General features: G+C 45.3%; 1 protein-coding gene and 1 long non-coding RNA gene across 2 annotated transcripts in view; one reads left to right on the top strand and one right to left on the bottom strand.

Moving 5' to 3' along the window:
- Positions 1–2,355: 2,355 nt before the first annotated feature.
- Positions 2,356–5,426, bottom strand: LOC111774666 (uncharacterized). The gene is made up of 3 exons (XR_002809764.2): positions 5,253–5,426; positions 3,705–3,811; positions 2,356–3,500 (listed from the first exon to the last, which is right to left on the bottom strand). It is a non-coding gene; the product is annotated as an uncharacterized lncRNA (long non-coding RNA).
- The window catches only part of VPS37B (VPS37B subunit of ESCRT-I), a 27,900-nt gene continuing 15,153 nt past the window's right edge, over positions 3,593–16,339 (top strand). The window contains exons 1-3 of the mRNA XM_023647255.2: positions 3,593–3,754; positions 4,048–4,234; positions 5,256–5,543. Coding sequence (XP_023503023.1) covers positions 5,433–5,543 — 111 coding nt within the window. The 5' untranslated portion in view covers positions 3,593–3,754; positions 4,048–4,234; positions 5,256–5,432. The remainder of the gene's footprint in view (positions 3,755–4,047; positions 4,235–5,255; positions 5,544–16,339) is intronic.

Below are 16,339 nucleotides of genomic sequence, written 5' to 3'. Positions count from 1 at the left end.
CCTTTGTACCTTAATATTAATTGATATTGGATTTTCCATGTTGCTTCGTAGTCTTTATGTTTCTTATTTTTAATGGCTGGAAAATATACCATGGATCAGATTTACCACAATTTACTTAACCATTCCCCTAGTGTCGGTCATCTAAATTATCTTAATAGTGGTCACTTATTCAGCCTTCCCTCCTATGATCACTCTGCAGATGCTACATTGGTCACCTGTTGATGTGTAACAAATTACATCCCAAATTAGCAGCTTAACAACAACATTATGTCACATCGGTTCTGAGTGTCGGCAATCCTGGAACAGCTTGGCTGGATGCTTCTGGCTCAGGGTCTCTCATGAGGTTGCAGTCATCTGAGGTCTGACTGGGGATGGTTGTTGGCAGGGCTCAGTTTATCATGTGTCCTTCTTCACAGGGTGCTTGAATGTCCTCATGCTGTGGCAGCTGGCTTCCCCCAGAGCTAGACATGTGAGACAGGAAACTAGAAACCTAATCTTGGATGTGATATGCCATCACTTCTGCCATATTGTACTGATCACACAGACCAACCCTGTACAGAACCAACCCCGTACAAGATGAGAGAGGGCTACTCAAGGGTGTGAAGAGCAGGAGGTGCCTTTCTGATCTCTAACAGCCATCTGTTTCCCACTCCTTTCTCTCATCTTTTTCAAATTCTCAGTCTTAATCTACAAAGACCTTTTTTGCAGGAACAATTAGCCACTTCCTTTATATACAGAGACATTCATTTCTCTTCTCAACCAGAATTCTCTTTACATCTTACTTTCTAGATTGTAGGGATAAAGAAAAGTTATCTTTATAGATAATAATTGGTTTCTGGAACTTTTCAGACATCCTGCGTCTGACCTGAACTGAGAAATGAAGTGATGCACATCTTTCAAAGCTCTTTTTTGACACAAAGAACTCTTATTTAAAAAACAAAGCAAAACAAAAAAACCCGGGATGGCTATTATTTAAAAAAACAAAACAGGGGCCAGCTGGTGGCGCAGTGGTAAAGTTTGCATGTTCCACTTCGCTGGCCCGGGGTTTGCCGGTTTGGATCCCGGGTGTGGACATGGCATCGCTTGTCAAGCCATGCTGTGGCAGATGTCCCACATATGAAGTAGAAGAAGATGGGCACGGATGTTAGCTCAGGGCCAGGCTTCTTCAGCAAAAAGAGGAGGATTGGAGGCAGATGTTAGCTCAGGGCTAATCTTCCTCAAAAAAAAACAAACCAGAAAACAAGTTTGACATGGATGTAGAGAAACTGGAACCCTTGTGCATGGCTGGTGGGAATGTAAAATGGTACAATTGCTGTGTAAAAAAGTATGGTGGTCCTCAAAAAGTTAAAAATACCATATAATTGAGCAATTCCACTTCTGGGCATATACCCCAAAGAACTGACATTTATACACCAATGTTCAAAGCAGCATTATTCCAATATCCAAAATGTGGAAACTGCCCAAATGTCCATGAACAGAGGAATGCATAAAAAAAATATGGTATATGCATACGGTGGAATATTATTCAGCCTTTAAAAGGCATGAAATTCTGATACATGCTATGACATGGACGAACCTTGAGGATATTATGCTAACTGAAATAAGCCAGTCACAAAAGGACAAATATGTATGATTTCACGTCTTTGAGGTACCTAGAGTAGTCCAATTCATAGAGACGGAAGATAAAATGGTGGTTACTGGGGGCTGGATGGAGGGGGAGCGAGAGTTACTGTGTAAGGAGTACAGAGTTTCAGTTCTTGAGATGGATGGTGGTGCTGGTTGAACAACAATGTGAATATATTTAATGCTACTGAACTGTACGCTTACAAATGGTTAATTCTGAGGCTGGCTCAGTGGCGCAGTGGTTAAGTGCGCACGTTCTGCTTTGGCAGCCTAGGGTTTGCCAGTTCGGATCCCGGGTGCAGACATGGCACCGCTTGTCAGGCCATGCTCTAGCAGGCATCCCACATATAAAGTAGAGGAAGATGGGCATGGATGTTAGCTCAGGGCCAGTCTTCCTCAGCAGAAAGAGGAGGATTGGCAGCAGATGTTAGCTCAGGGCTAATCTTCCTCAAAAAAAAAAAAAGGTTAATTCTACATTATGTATATTTTATTGCAATAAAACAACAAATACTACTGGTACAACCACTTTGGAGAATGATGTGGCAATATCCCGTACAGTTGCAGATATGAAAATCCTATGACCCCCAACAAGAGAAGAAAGGATGTTTTAAATTATCACGTAGGTATACAGCAGAACACCACACAGTTGTGAAAAAAAGAGAGTTTCAAACTATATGGATCAGCAAGGATACAGCTCAGAAACTTAATGTTGATCAAAACAAGTAGCAGAAATATATCTGTATATAATATCTTTATTGTTTACAGATCTATCCAGAGAAGGTAAGATAACTAAATAGGATAGCAGCTACCTTCTGGAGAGGGAGAAAGGAAATGGGATTGAGGAGAAAGGATACATAAGGGCTTCAATTGCGTCTCTGATGTTTATCTCGTAACCTGGTGAGTACATGAGTGTTTGTTATATTCTCTCTTTCTTTAAACAAACCCCACACGGGAGTGAAAATAAATAAAAGAGAAAAAAAATCCCAAACTGAAAAGAGTCAAACCTCAAATCAAAATAACTAACCTTTCTGCATCCTCCACCTTTATAACACACCAAAGTAATATCAATCTTATATATAATTTTTAAAATACTGCTCCAAGTTTTTATATCTTCTTTCTCTCTCCAAAGCAGGGACTGTGTCTAAAATAATTTTTTTTTCTCATGATTAAGGCTTAGGTCCTGCTGGGTATTTAGAGGTTAGTGGATGACAGTGACAGCGGTGGTGACGTCAGGCTGTGTGTCCTGAGAGGGGCATGGCTGTTCCACTTGCCGCCTCAGGGGATAATACCTCCCCTGCCCACACAGAGCTGCACAGCATATGCTACGATACCTTGTCACCAGGTCAACACATTTTCTCCCAGCTCTTCGAACTGGAAAATATTTTGAATAATTCTACTAACTTGCATTGGAGAGAGAGAAGTCTAATTTCAAGGCTGGAGGATTTTGAGGTTCAATTATGCAAAGGTTACGTGTGGTTTTTTTTGGAAGAATGCTTTCGAAACAATTCCTGATGTTGTCTAACAGGAGATTCATTTCTTGGGCGGCAACAATACTCCAGTGAGAGAGAAGCCCTGGCACACACATACGTTGTCCTTGATTTGCCAGAGCAAAACATTAGTTAACCTACAACTATTACAGGCAGACGTAGGTACGCAGAGAAACCCAAATATCAGTCAACCACAAAAGGGGAAAAAATGTACAAGTCCACCCACGCATTACATCGACAGGTTTGACACCAATGCCAGGATTTTCTGATGTTTCTTTTCTTCTTTCAACCACTTTTAAGAGCGACAAGAAGTTTTTAGAGCAGCAGCACACACGACGTTTCTGTGGTTTGCTCCGCTTGACAAAGGAAGTGGTGTGTAACTTGAATAGGCTGGTGGCAGAAAACAGGTTGGAGAAAAGTTATAAAAGGACTAGGCGAGGCTAAGAATGTGAACTTTGTTCCAACTGAGCATTTCAGCGGTCACTGCATACAGGTGTGGCATTCAGCACGGGGCTTGTTCCTGGTGTGTGCTCTTGGCTGAGTCACCTCATCCCTCTATATTCCGCAGCCCCCGGACCCCTAACCTAGTCTCACCTTCTGTGGGGACCATGAGGAATTTCTGGACAACATCTTAAGCCTCCCAGGTGAGAAGTTCCTGGAAATATAGCTACTGTGCCCACTTTGGCAGGTCTACTGTTTTCCTGGAAAGAAAAGAAAAATGAGCTAGTATCCGGAACACAAACTTGACTTTCTGCTTCCCCTTACTCTTTACTGTGGTCTTTTCTCATCAAAACCACCTTTTTTGACCAAGTACAACAAGTTAAAAGGAAGAAAACTATTGAGTGCTCCTTTTGAACTCAGTAAAACCTTTTGCTTACAGAGAGTATGAAATGCTTTCTCTAACTTTGTTCATTTTTCTACAAATGTGTGCCCTTAGTCACAAGGGGCTGGAAGGAGAGAAAGAACGGGCCAGTGGAGCCCAGCTCGTACGCACAGACAACTTAGACCTTATGTTCTACGGATGGGAGAGCAGACGCATCATCTCCATACACAAAGCTCACAAGGCAGCCAATCAGCTATGACTGAATGCCTCGACTGTGTTCAGTGCCGAGTCATGCGACCAGGTCAGTGTGGTATGATGCCAGCGTGGTGAATGCCAGACTGGGAGCCAGGAGACCTGCCAATTACTAGATTTTGGAAAAAACCAAAAACTTCCTCCTCACAGGGCCTCAGTTTCTTTATATGTAAAATTAGGGGGCTGTACTGGCTAACCTCAGACTTAGGGTTTTTTCCCCAACTAGAATGGTGGCAGATTCCAAAGCAGGATAATGAGTCCCAGACTCCTGGATCTCGAGAGACTTCTAGACAGCTGGAGAGACTGAGCAATTGCACTCTAAGTCATGTTGTTTCTGAAAGAGCACAGCTGGGCCCACCTACGTGTCTAGGCGCCTTCCTCTGAGTTGGTGTAAAGGGGCTACTTGCATGGGTCCTTGCTTAGGATGCTCCAGTCATACTGGTTTTCTGCCCATTCCTTCAATGTACCAAGCTAGTCCTGACTCGGGGCCTTTGCACATGCTCGTCTTGCTGCCTTGGGCTTCCTACAGGAATAGTGGCTGGTTCCTCCCTTCTCATCCTTTAGATCTCCTTAGATGTCACCCTCTCTAAGAGGGCCATCATTTCCAACTCTCCCTAAAGAAGGTCTTCTCTACTCTTACTTGTTTTTTCTTTGCTTCTCCTGTCACTCCATTAGCTCCGTGTAGGCAGGGCTCCTTTTTGTTTTATTCAGAATTTTATCCCCAATTTCTAGTTCACATAGTAGGTCTCAATAAACATTTGTTAAATGAATGACTTGGCAGCTCCAAACGCATCTATAGTTTCCCCATAAAGTCTCCTTTCTTTGGGGTTCCCCGGCCCAGGCCGGGCTTAGGCTGCGGTAACTTCCTTCCCACTGCTTGATCTCTGCGGATCTCGGCATTTCTCTTCCTTGAGGAAAAAGGCTCTTATGACGTCACAGCGCACTCTCCTGTGCCGCAGTGACATCATCACCGCCGATCGCAGCCTCACAAGTCCGTCCCCAGGTCCTTTCTCCCTCCCTCAGACGCCCCCAACCTTCCCTGAGGAATCCTCCTCCGCCACTCTCACCAGGTGCCTGGCCAGCTCCGTCACGTCCGCCCGCCCGCGCGGCGATGACGTCACGCCCCAGGGCTGGCGTCACGTGCCCCCCCCGTCGGGGGCGGGCCTTGAGGGCGGCGCTTCCGGTCGGCGGAGCCTGGCGGTCAGAGCGGCAGCGGCGGCGGCGGCGGCGGCGGCCGAGACGCGGGGATGGCGGGCGCCGCGAGCGAAGCCCGGTTTGCCGGGCTGTCGCTGGTGCAGCTCAACGAGCTGCTGGAGGACGAGGGCCAGCTGACGGAGATGGTGCAGAAGATGGAGGAGGTGAGCCGAGCGCGGCGGCGGGGCCTGGGGGCCGGGGGCCGCGGCGGGCAGGGGCGGCCCGGGGCGCAGGCGGTGGCGCTGCCTCAAGTTGGGCTGAGGGGACTGGGGCGAGACGCGGGGGGCTTGCGACGGACCGGGGGTGAGGGGACGCGTCCTGAGACGGGCTCGGGGGCTGGCCGGGTCCCGGGGCCGGAGCGAGCGGGGAGCGGAGCCCGGCGGGCGCGCGCGGGGACGGGCGCGCTGTGGCCGCGTCTGAGGCGGCGGGGAGGGACCTGGGGGGATCGAGGTGAGTTGGAGAGGGTGGAGGGGACTGCGGTCGAGGATTCGGGATGACTGAGACCGGGCCGGGGGCTGGGGCTGGGCGGGGATTGGGAGGTTGGGGGGTCCCGGGGGACTGAGGGAGTTATTGGGGTCTGAGGATAGGTTTTGAGGGGCTGAGTGGACTGGCTGCGTTTGAGTCTTGGGATGTGGGGCTTCCAAGATGGATGTAGGGGGCTGAGTGTCTGTAGCTGTGTTCGGGAGGTAGTTCTGAGCTGGGCTTTAGGATTGGGCAGGGGTCCCCGAGGTTGGGAGACACGAGGCCACGGATTTAGCCGGGTTAGGATTTGCGGGGTCCTTGTATCTGGGGGTTCCCAAGAGTGTCAGAAGGGCCCTGCGGGGTCTGGTTTCATTTGGAAGTGGTCCTAGCAGAGTTACCCAGGGGGCTATTCTCTCCCGTCTGGTGGATGTGCCTTAGGGTGGCAGCAGGCTCCCTTTCTCTCTAAGAGTTGCGGCCCCCCCCCCCCCCCCCGCGCCCCATGGAAGAAGGGAATGTGGGAATTCTAGTATGGTGGTTTTGCCTGGCAGTGGCAGTGCCCTACCCCGCTGGGGCCAAGGAGGGTTCCTGGAGCTGTTTTTTTGGGAGAAGAGAAACTGGGAATTGGGGGCTGACAGCTAACCCCTAGCTCTTTGATGGTCCAGGGCCTGCCCAGCTTCCAGAAGGCATGTGCCCACCCTGTTTCTGGTTATCGCACTCCACCCCTTGTGGCATGGTTTGCTCTCAGGGGTAACTGACTTTACTCTTACATTTGCAGCATCTGCTTCCTTCTCTTCCTAACTCCCAACCCTTTTGAACTCTTGCTGTGAAAGTCCCATCCTGTGGGGCTGGGTCCCCTCCAGGCAGGTGGACCCAGGCTGATCTCGGCTCTCCCGGCCCCTCCACCACTCCTACTCCTTTGTGTCTGAAGTCTGAGCCTTCCCACGCCTCCAGGACTGAGCCTCTCACCCCAAAGCCCCAGTAGGGGCTTTTGGCTTTCTTTCCTAAGAGGGATTGTTCAGCACCCAGCCAGCCCCCTTAAAAGGGGGCTTGTATGGAGGTTGCACATTCAAAATCACTGGAAAACCCTCAACAGATCATTGTCTGAAGCTACAGAGAGGCCACTGTAGTAAGATGGTATCAGTCTTTCCATTAATACACCCCTTGTATTCACAGGCTTTGTAACTTGGCACATACAACTTTGCTCCGAGATGCAATTTACCCCATTTATGGTCTCCATGTGGCACTTTCCATTTTAGAGAATAATGAGTGACAAAATCCATCTTTCTTGACTGAATGAGAGTTTCGTGTCTTCAGAGAAAAGAAAATCTTTGCTTAGTTTCTGTGCTTTTCAGTTGCTGGGAGGCCTTTTGTTGATTGTCAGCTGGCATCTTTCTAGTTTAATAATAAAATGATAGATGTCTTTTTCTAATGTTTTAACCCCACCTACAAGGTATTCTGCTATATGTGACTATTCTGTTTCAGTAAGAACAGAATACTGTAGTTATATTGGTGGAACATTAAGAGAAATAAACTGCCTTTTAGTGGAGGGAGGATTGTGGAAAGAATGGAGTAATTCTGCTGACTCCGAGGCCGTTAGGGACAGCTTCACTTGTTTCTTCTACCTAAGAAACTGGAGATGATTTTTTAAATGGAAGGGCAAATTAATCTAGCAGAATTTTTTTGTTTGATTTTTGAGTATAGGTGACCTTCATGCTAGACTGCCCTGTACGGATCCTGAGGGCTCACTGCCTCCACTGGATTAGACCACATAGTTCAAGCTAAATTACTCAGCAGTAGTTTGTTCTTCAGGGCGTAGTGCTTTCAAAACAAGGAAACTGACTGCGAAGACCAGAATGCCTTAGCCAGGCGGCTCACCTAGCCACCGTGACACTTAGCAATCCGATTGCTCTGGCCGGACGTGGCATGTTTCTGTAGGAACATGGAGCACGAACAGCCAGAGTTCTGGCCATCACAGTTTCACTCAGCTGTTACTGTTATGCGTTGCTTTATTTTCGAGTGGTTGTTAGACACAGTAGAAGGAAATACTTTGTGAACTGTCCACTCTTGACCAAGTGGAACATTTATGGTGTGTTAAAGAACAGGCTTTGGAATCATACATTCCAGGCTGGACTTGGCCACTTCCCAGCAAGTCACTTCAGCTCTCTGAGCATCTATTGGGGCAGGATAATAGAATGTTTACTTCCTGGATTTGGTGCGGGGATTATGTGAGATAGTGCATGTTAGTCCTTAACACAGCATATAGTTAGTGCTCGATAAAGAGTAATTGTAATTATTAATAATCATCTGTAGTTCTTTCTTTTTAGAAAGGTTAACGACAATCATTAATACCAGATCATCCTGACAAGAATTTTAAGTAAATTTTTATTTGCCATTAGTCTAAGAAACATTTTACCTTTCTACGGTTAAAATGATTACGTATGTCAGTAGGTCTGGACGAGACAGTAAATGGAACAGATCTTTCACAGCATAGATTCCCTTGACCTGAACCAATGCTTTTTTTTCTTTTATTGTAAGAAGGAAGTGTTTTAAATTGTAGAGTAAGGCTTCTTCAAGCCTGAGGGGATATTTTGTGGCCACTGGAAAGTGTGGCTAGGTTTCAAAGGCATTCACTGCTAGGTTTAAGTACAGCAGTGCATTATGCCACACTTACATCGTTTTAATTGTGGTGTCTGAGCTTGAGCGCAGCGCAAGACATTCAAATCATCTCGGAGCCCTGGACGTTCTCATTTTCTGGCCCGTGTGTTTATCTTTTCCTGTTCCTCCTGTCCGCGTGCAGCTCCCTAAATGGAGCACAGCCCTAGTGATCTTACGCTCTTTCCTGTTGCCGTGGGCTGACGTTTCATATGCACACATTTTTATTTTTATTTAAAGTTATTTTTACATGGCAGTGGAATGCGCCTTTCTGTAGCGTCCACGTTAACCCTGCTGGACTTGGCAAGGCGCTCCCTTAAAAGGAACTGTCGCTTAGGGGATTAGGCAGCTAACCGGGACCTCTCGGGTCACTTCTCCCAGTGTGTTCTCTGAGGAAACGCTGATGGGTTCGTGTTAAGTAAGGATCCCCCTGAGGATGCAAATTCAGGATCTTTCTCCCTGTGGCAAGTGAAAATGCCCACATGCGGAAACTCTGAGGGTCTGAAAAACAGATTGTTTTGCGGAAAGTCGAGAGTCTGGTCTGGAAGAAGGTGTTTCCCTAAGGCGTGTCCTGTGTGATTTGTGTGGGGCTGTGGAGCTGCCGTGTGAATCATGATGGCTCATTGAAATGCATCCACTCTGCTGTAAACCCGGGGCTGCTTCCCCAACACACACTCCCATCGCTGGTGGGACTGGTTTTCGGAGGCTGAGATTTAAACTCTTTGGGTGGGTACTACTGGAGTTTGCTTCTGTTCCTGTTGTGCAGTCATTAGTGTGTATGTAAAGCCTTCAGTTTTTCTGTTTAAATCTTCACTTTCATGGACCTATTTAAGTCTTGAGTAAAAAAGTACTGTGCCCAGGAATATTTTCTGAAATTCAATTTTATCTGATTTTACTTTTTTTAAAGGGGGCATCAAAGTTTCATAGAAAGAGCTTAGCTGAGAGTTGTGACCTCATTTCTGTTATTTAAACTCTGTGCTTCAGCCCCTCCACTGTAAAGTGAGGGTTGTAACTCGCCTGCCTTTTAGGGTTCTTGTGAGGGTAAACAGAATAGCAGGTGGAGGCAGTACGTGGCGCAGAGGAAGCTTTCAGTAGAGCCCAGCTCCCTTTCTTTAGTAAGAGATTTTCGGAATTGTTAGACTGGCTTAGATGAAGTCTGATCCCTTATTTTATTTAATTGCTCTGTACTTCTTTTGCACTGATTAAAAGTGCAGTGGGCTTGGCATAGTACAGAACTGGCTTTTGATACTAGCAGTGTGACCTTTGGCAAGTATTCAGTCTTTCCACTTGCAGTTTCCTCCTTGAAAACAAAGGGGTAATAACAGTAACCTACTTCATAGGGTTGTTGGGTGGATTAAATGAAATAAGTATATAAGATGCTTAACGTGGTACCTAGCACAGAGTGAACACAGTAAATTGTTATTATTAGCTAGTAAAGCTAAAACTTTGGGCCTTTTCAAGAAGATTCCATTTCAGTTCCAAGCTGTGGCGTGCTTCCTGTGTGCAAGGCATTGTAAAGGATAGAAACATGAATAGGGCATAATCCCTATATTATAAGATGGGCAAGATACCAAGTACACAAGCATCTACAGTACGAGAGAGATTAAGGGGTAGGGGGTTTCAGTTTGGGAAGATGAAAAAGTTGTGGGGATGGATAGTGGTGACACAGCAGTGTGAATGTAGTTAATGCCCCTCAGGTGTATACTTAAAAAGGGTTAAATGATAAATTTTATGTATATTTTATGACAGTTTTTCAAAAAGAATAAGAAAAAGGCCATGTGTGAATTGGAAATGACGTTGAAGGTCAGATGAAGAGAGGCTCTCTGGCTGGATTGGGTGCCGAGTGCCAGAGGTGACTTCGGTAGATGGGTAAGACTTAAGAAAATAAATGATCAAATACAGTAGTACCTATAAGACAGTATAGAATAATATAAGGAACATCTGTGTACCTGCCGCCCGGCTTAGGAAGTAAACACTCCCAGCCCAGTGAGAAGCCCTCTTTGTGCTCCGTCCTGAGCATGGCCCACCCTGGGAGCTGCTGTCTTGAATTAGGTATTTATTTCTCTAAGTAGGATTTTGACAAACAGAAATGGGGGCTCGAGAAGAAGTGACAGCCTGAGCCTAGGCACAAAGCGGGAAGGCAGAGACAGGTTCTGTGACTGGTGAGTTACCATCTACTTGAGCCTGAACAGATTTGCTTATGAGTAGGGAGATGACGCACGGTAAGGCTGAAGGGGCAGAGTGCCGGGGGTGAGCTCCAGGGCGGGGAATTTGGTAGCCTGAGTTTCCCTGACTTTGGAGCAGAGGAACAGTGTGATGAGAGGTGCTCTGTAGGCGGATTAATTGGGCAGCAGTGTATGGGCTGGCTTCACATGGGGAGATTCGGGAAGACCAGGTCGAAGGTGGAAACAAGTGGAGGGAAGAAGAAATTAGGATTTGAGCTAGGCTTCCAGGAGAGAGAACAGAGCAGCCTCCGGGGCTCCCTTCACACCTCAGTGCCCTCATGGAGTTGTCCCTCGCCCTCCCCTGCCCACCGAGAGACCTCATCAACGTATCCTTCCAAATGCCCTGCCCCCTCCCTTAGTCACAGACACACGGTCCCTTAGCCTCTTTGTATACCTCTTCTGAGGCACTTGACACACATTTTGTAAGTCATTTACTTCCCTGTTCCTGTGACTAGCCTGGAGGCTGCATTTTGTTGTGCTTATCATTGTGTCCTTGGCATCTAGCATGATGCCTTGCACACGGGATGTGCCCAGTTAGTGCTGCTGAGTGAGTGGAAATAACTGGGCTTCAAGTGGCAGTAAGAGAGTGAGGCAGGAGGAGGACAGAGGGGGTCGTTGAGACTGTGCCAGCCTAAGTGTGAGGGACAAGCAGGGTAGTTATGTGGCACTGGCTGGCAGGCAGTTGGAGGTGTAGTTCTGGACCTCAGGGAGCAGTCTGCTGAAATACAAACTTGGGCACTAATTTCCTCCAAGTGCTTGTGGAAATAGGGGAGACTATAAAAGTTTGAAAGGCCACAAGGAGTAATTAGCGGGTTGGGAGAAGGAAAGAGGGGCCAGGGAGAAACAAATCCAGTGACCTTATTTTACAGACCAGTTGACATCCTGTTAGAGCGCTTGTACTGTAGCAGACCAGCCAAAAGAGGAACCTAGAAGTAGACCAAACTGTTTGAACCTCAGCCGTCCTGTGCAGGGTTGATGTGCTCTCCAGCTAAGCCAGCTTTGTTGTTGCTTTGGCCCTTATCACAGTATTTGTAGCAGTGTGTTGCTATGGGGATTACGCCAGGTACCAGTGCAGGGTTATCTGTAAGGACCTGTGTGTCAGCCACTGTTCACCTATGTAATTGCTGACGCAGACAACATGCTGGAACAAGAGCTGTAGTTGGTTTATTTCCTTCCTCAGCCGTGTGGGTTGTTCACATTCCATCATTATTCACAACTATCTTACCCAGAGGTACAAAGACAGAGGAAAGTTCTTGGTAGAATTTCTTCATAGGGAAGAGTGAAAGTAGAGGGAGATGTACCTTTATTGTCACTAGGTTACATTGCAGTGTGTCAAGGGAAAGCTCCTAAAAGTGTTTCTCGTGGAATTGTGAGGAACATTGTTTGTTATTGTGCCAAAGAGTTTATGTGAAAAGCAGCTATTTGAATACAGTTGTGGTCACTTAACGACGGAGTTATGTTTTGAGAAACTTGTCATTAGCCAGTTTTGTCGTTGTGTGAACCTCATAGAGTGTGCTTTCACAAATCTAGATGGTATAGCCTACTACACACCTAGGCTATATGGCATTAATTTTTTTAAAAATTTTTTTATTGTGGTCTAAATAGTTTATAACATTGTGAACTTTCAGTTGTACATTAATATTCAAACATCATATAAATGTGCCCCTGCACCCCTTGTGCCCACCATCTCCCTTCCCCTGGTAACCACTAAATTGTTCTCTTTGTCCATAAGTTTGTTTATATTCCACATATGAGTGAAATCATACGGTGTTTGTCTTTCTCTTTCTGGCTTATTTCACTTAACATGATGCCCTCGAGGTCCATCCATGTGGCTGCAGATGGGACAATTGTCTTTTTTTACGGCTGAGTAGTATTCTATATGGCACTAATCTTATGGGACCACCATCATATATGCGCTCTGTTGTTTACCAAAACGTCATTATGTGGCACATGACTGTAGTTTACGTTACAAGCAGTGTCATAGTTAATGTTTCTTTCAAATAAAATCCTTTATTATTGTCAAGCTTAGTTAATGGCACCTCAAGGTTATTTTCATATCCGTAGCCCAGTGCCTGGGTTGGTGGAGGGATAGAGTAAGTGCTAATTACTGTTTGCCATCAGTCGGCAGCTTTCATTAATGTGAACACAGCTGAGGTCCGGGAAGTTTATTCATTTACTCAAGCTTTATGGAGCACCGTGGGGATGCGAAACTGCTAAGCCACATGGTTTTCATTTTTTGGGTTGACGCAGGTATACAAAAGCTGATTTCACAAAACATTGTACATGGAAAACAGTAGTGATGCGGAGACCCCACAAACTTTTATGGGGCTGGGGGAGATCAATGGGAATGTTTTCTGGAGGAGAGGACTCAGGAGCTGGGATTCAAAGGATGCATTAACCAGGTAATGAGAGAGAAGGGCTTCCAGGCCTGGGGGTGGGAAGCAGGAACAGAGGCATAGAGGAAAGAAGCCTAGAGAGAGCTTATGCAAGGAATATCACAGGCCTTGTTGAAGGGAACAGAGCAGGGCATGGTGGGCGACAAGGCCAGAGGGCAGGCAGAGACCAGATGTAAAGGAGCTTGGGCTCTAGTCAGAGGGAGCCGTGGGAGAATTTTAAACCAGAGAGTGCTGCAGTCACACTTCTGATGTCTGTAGATGATTCAGGCAGCCAGGGGAAGGATGGCTTTGAGGGGTATAAGACCAGAAAGCAGGGAGGTCAGTTAGAAGGCTGAAGGATGATACTAAAAAAGATCTTTGGGCAACCCAAATCACTGACCTTGAGGGCTTACACTGCACTCATCGCAGAGCCTGTTGTCTTGCTTTGCACACAGTTCCAGTAAAAACACATTTGGTTATATGGTTTATCTGTCAGTGGCAGACTTTTAAAGGGTGTAGGGAAAAAGGAGTAGGGCCAGTAACATCATCAAGAAATAAATGATAGAGAAAGAGGAGGCACAAGTCATAAAAAGCTGCACAAAAAACATAAGGTCAACTCTTAAGCATAGTAGTTACTAAAATAGGATTTGGGTTGCTAGGAAACTTTGGATACGGATTCACCTTCCTCAATGTCAATTTCCTCGTGTTTAAAATGAGAGTATTGCGATACTGTCCTGATGGAGTTGTTATGAGGATTAAATGAGGCGATACTGGGAAACTGCTGAACACAGTTCGTGGCAGTACCTGCCCGGGAACTGCAAGCTGTGACACTTCTTAATGAATTGGTTGGAGCCGTTCGATTTAAGGAAGTGTTTCCCAACATCTGGATTTTGATAGTGATGACTTTAAAAAGGATTCCTTGGTATGTGAATTTGGGAAACCTGTGGTTAAATAAGAGGGGTTTTGTTTTGTTTTGCTTTGTTTGGTCCTTCCTGCTAGGGTGTGTGGTGAAGCCCCAGAGGGGCATATGTTGCAGTGTTTCCCAAACTCACCTGTCGCAGAACTGGTGGACTAGGTTCCCTGGGGCGCACTTTGGCAAATGCCTGTTCAGGGGATAAATGTATCCATCTGCTTCCGCAGCCCCTGGGTGTTGGTTTGTCACAGACAGTGCCACAGTTACTTGATATTCATAATGACAGTTTTGTCTCATCAAAAGCTGCCCTACTTTTCTGTGCTGTTTAAGAAGTCAGGGAAGTATATACTATTTGTTATTTCTGATCCCAGCTGATCAAATCTTTAAAAATAACATTTTTTTACATGTTTATTATAGAAAAACAATTTAAAATACAGAAAACTATAAAGAGGAAAAATGTAATCACATGTAATACCACCGTCCAGAGATAGACACTGTTAACAAACATTTTCTATGTTTTCTGTCTTTTTTCTCATTAGGATCATTCTGTATATACATTTTTTTGGTTTGTTTTGTGTTGTTTTTTTCACCTAAAGTTATACTCTGGGCATTTTCTTATCAGAATACAAGAATATATCTGTGCCCTTTTTTTGTTAGAATATTCTTATATGACATGAATTTTAATGGCTACATGATATTTGATCATGTGGATATGTCATAGTTTATGTGACCATTCCCCTATTGAGTATTTAGATGCTTTTTTTGCTACCATAAATTATGTTGCAGTTAACATCTTTGAACATAAATCTGTTAAAATATCAACATTTCGTTGTTGTTTGAAAAGCAGTAAGTCTTAAGTATCTAGGCAGTTCTTTTAGTTAAAACATCTAATTCCCTCTGTCAGATATAATTGCAGTTTTTGTTATGAAATTAGAGTAATTTAGAGTAACTCTTCTCCTTTGACTAATCCCTTTCTCTCCCCATAGACTAAAAAAATAATCTCATTATTAGAATAGCATTTTCTCATACTGAGTAGTAAGATGAATAATTTCAGTCATGTGAGAGTAACTTTTATCTATTAAAACGAATTCTTGAGTCAGGTGTTGGAAAGTTCATGTCATGATGAATTTTAAATGTAAAAGCAAAATTGTCAAAAGATAGTGTCTTAATGCCATAAATCCAGGATCCGCCTGGACAGGGATTTTCTTATTTGCACCTGTGTAGAGACTACACCAGAAAATTCTCATACATGCGTTTCTTGTAAATTGTGGTTAAAAGGAAATAGAGAAGAGGAAAAAAACCCTTAAGCTCTGACTAAACAAGTGAATGCTTTGGTTGTTCGTCCTGGCCAGACTACTAAGAAGAAAAGCAGAGTTTGGAAATTTGGTCTTCTATAGGCTGCTTTCTTTTGGGGGAGAGGAGGAGGGATCTGGATTTTAAAATTACAGTAGAAGCTGTTAATCGACTTCCCTCCACTTAACTGAAGTGTTCAGTAATTCTTCTCCAGTCCCTTCATCGAATATAGTGATTGATGCCCCCCCCATTATGGTTAGGTGCTTTCGTGTTTCTGCTCCCACGTGGCCGTTGCATACCTACCGAGAGTCAAACGCGTTTCCTCTGACCTGTTCATTCTGCTTTTATTTGTTGTCATTAAATGATTTCATTAAATACTCTGGCAACTGATGAACCGTGAGTGAAAAGAGGAAGAGTGAGAACTGTAAGCACAGTGCTTTAGAAAGAGTTACATAGAATGTGAGTCACTAGAAAAAAACTTGCTAGTGAGTTAGGCGTAGACTAGATTGGGGAAGATGGAAGAATTCCAGAAGGCATCTGCTCTCCTTTTGCCTGTCCAGTGTCTTAAATTCTCCATATGGAAGGATGTGGTCTGGGTGGGAAAGAACTTTTGGAACTGGGGCCAGTGGACTCTTTCTCTAAGAAAAGACCTTTGCCTTATATGAAAAAGTAGACGGATGTGTATCTTTAACATTGTGTGTGTGTCTAGTGATTTACTGCTTTAACCAGACTGCTCAGTTAACCAGCAGCTAACTGGTTCTGCTAATCTGGAGTGAGGGCTTCTCATTGGCTTCCCTGACTCACCTGCTGAGATTCTGATTCAGTAGGACTAGCCTGGGGCAAGTGTGACAAGCCCCTTGCTTTTAGGAGACTGGGGACAAAGGCAGTTAACTATGATCAGCTTTGGTGTCCCGTCTTGCCTTCTGCTCCACATCGCTCCCCTCCTCCACCCAGAGTCCCCAGGTGTTATAAGGCCAGTGATCCTAGGAAAGTAACATTTTATAGCACATGACAGTTATCAGAACTGGTCACACCTATTA

This window comes from Equus caballus, chromosome 8 (assembly GCF_041296265.1).
Source record: "Equus caballus isolate H_3958 breed thoroughbred chromosome 8, TB-T2T, whole genome shotgun sequence".
NCBI classification, from domain to species: Eukaryota; Metazoa; Chordata; class Mammalia; order Perissodactyla; family Equidae; genus Equus; species Equus caballus.
Note: the sequence above shows the minus strand (reverse complement) of the source record. Positions and strands in the feature narration are given on the sequence as shown.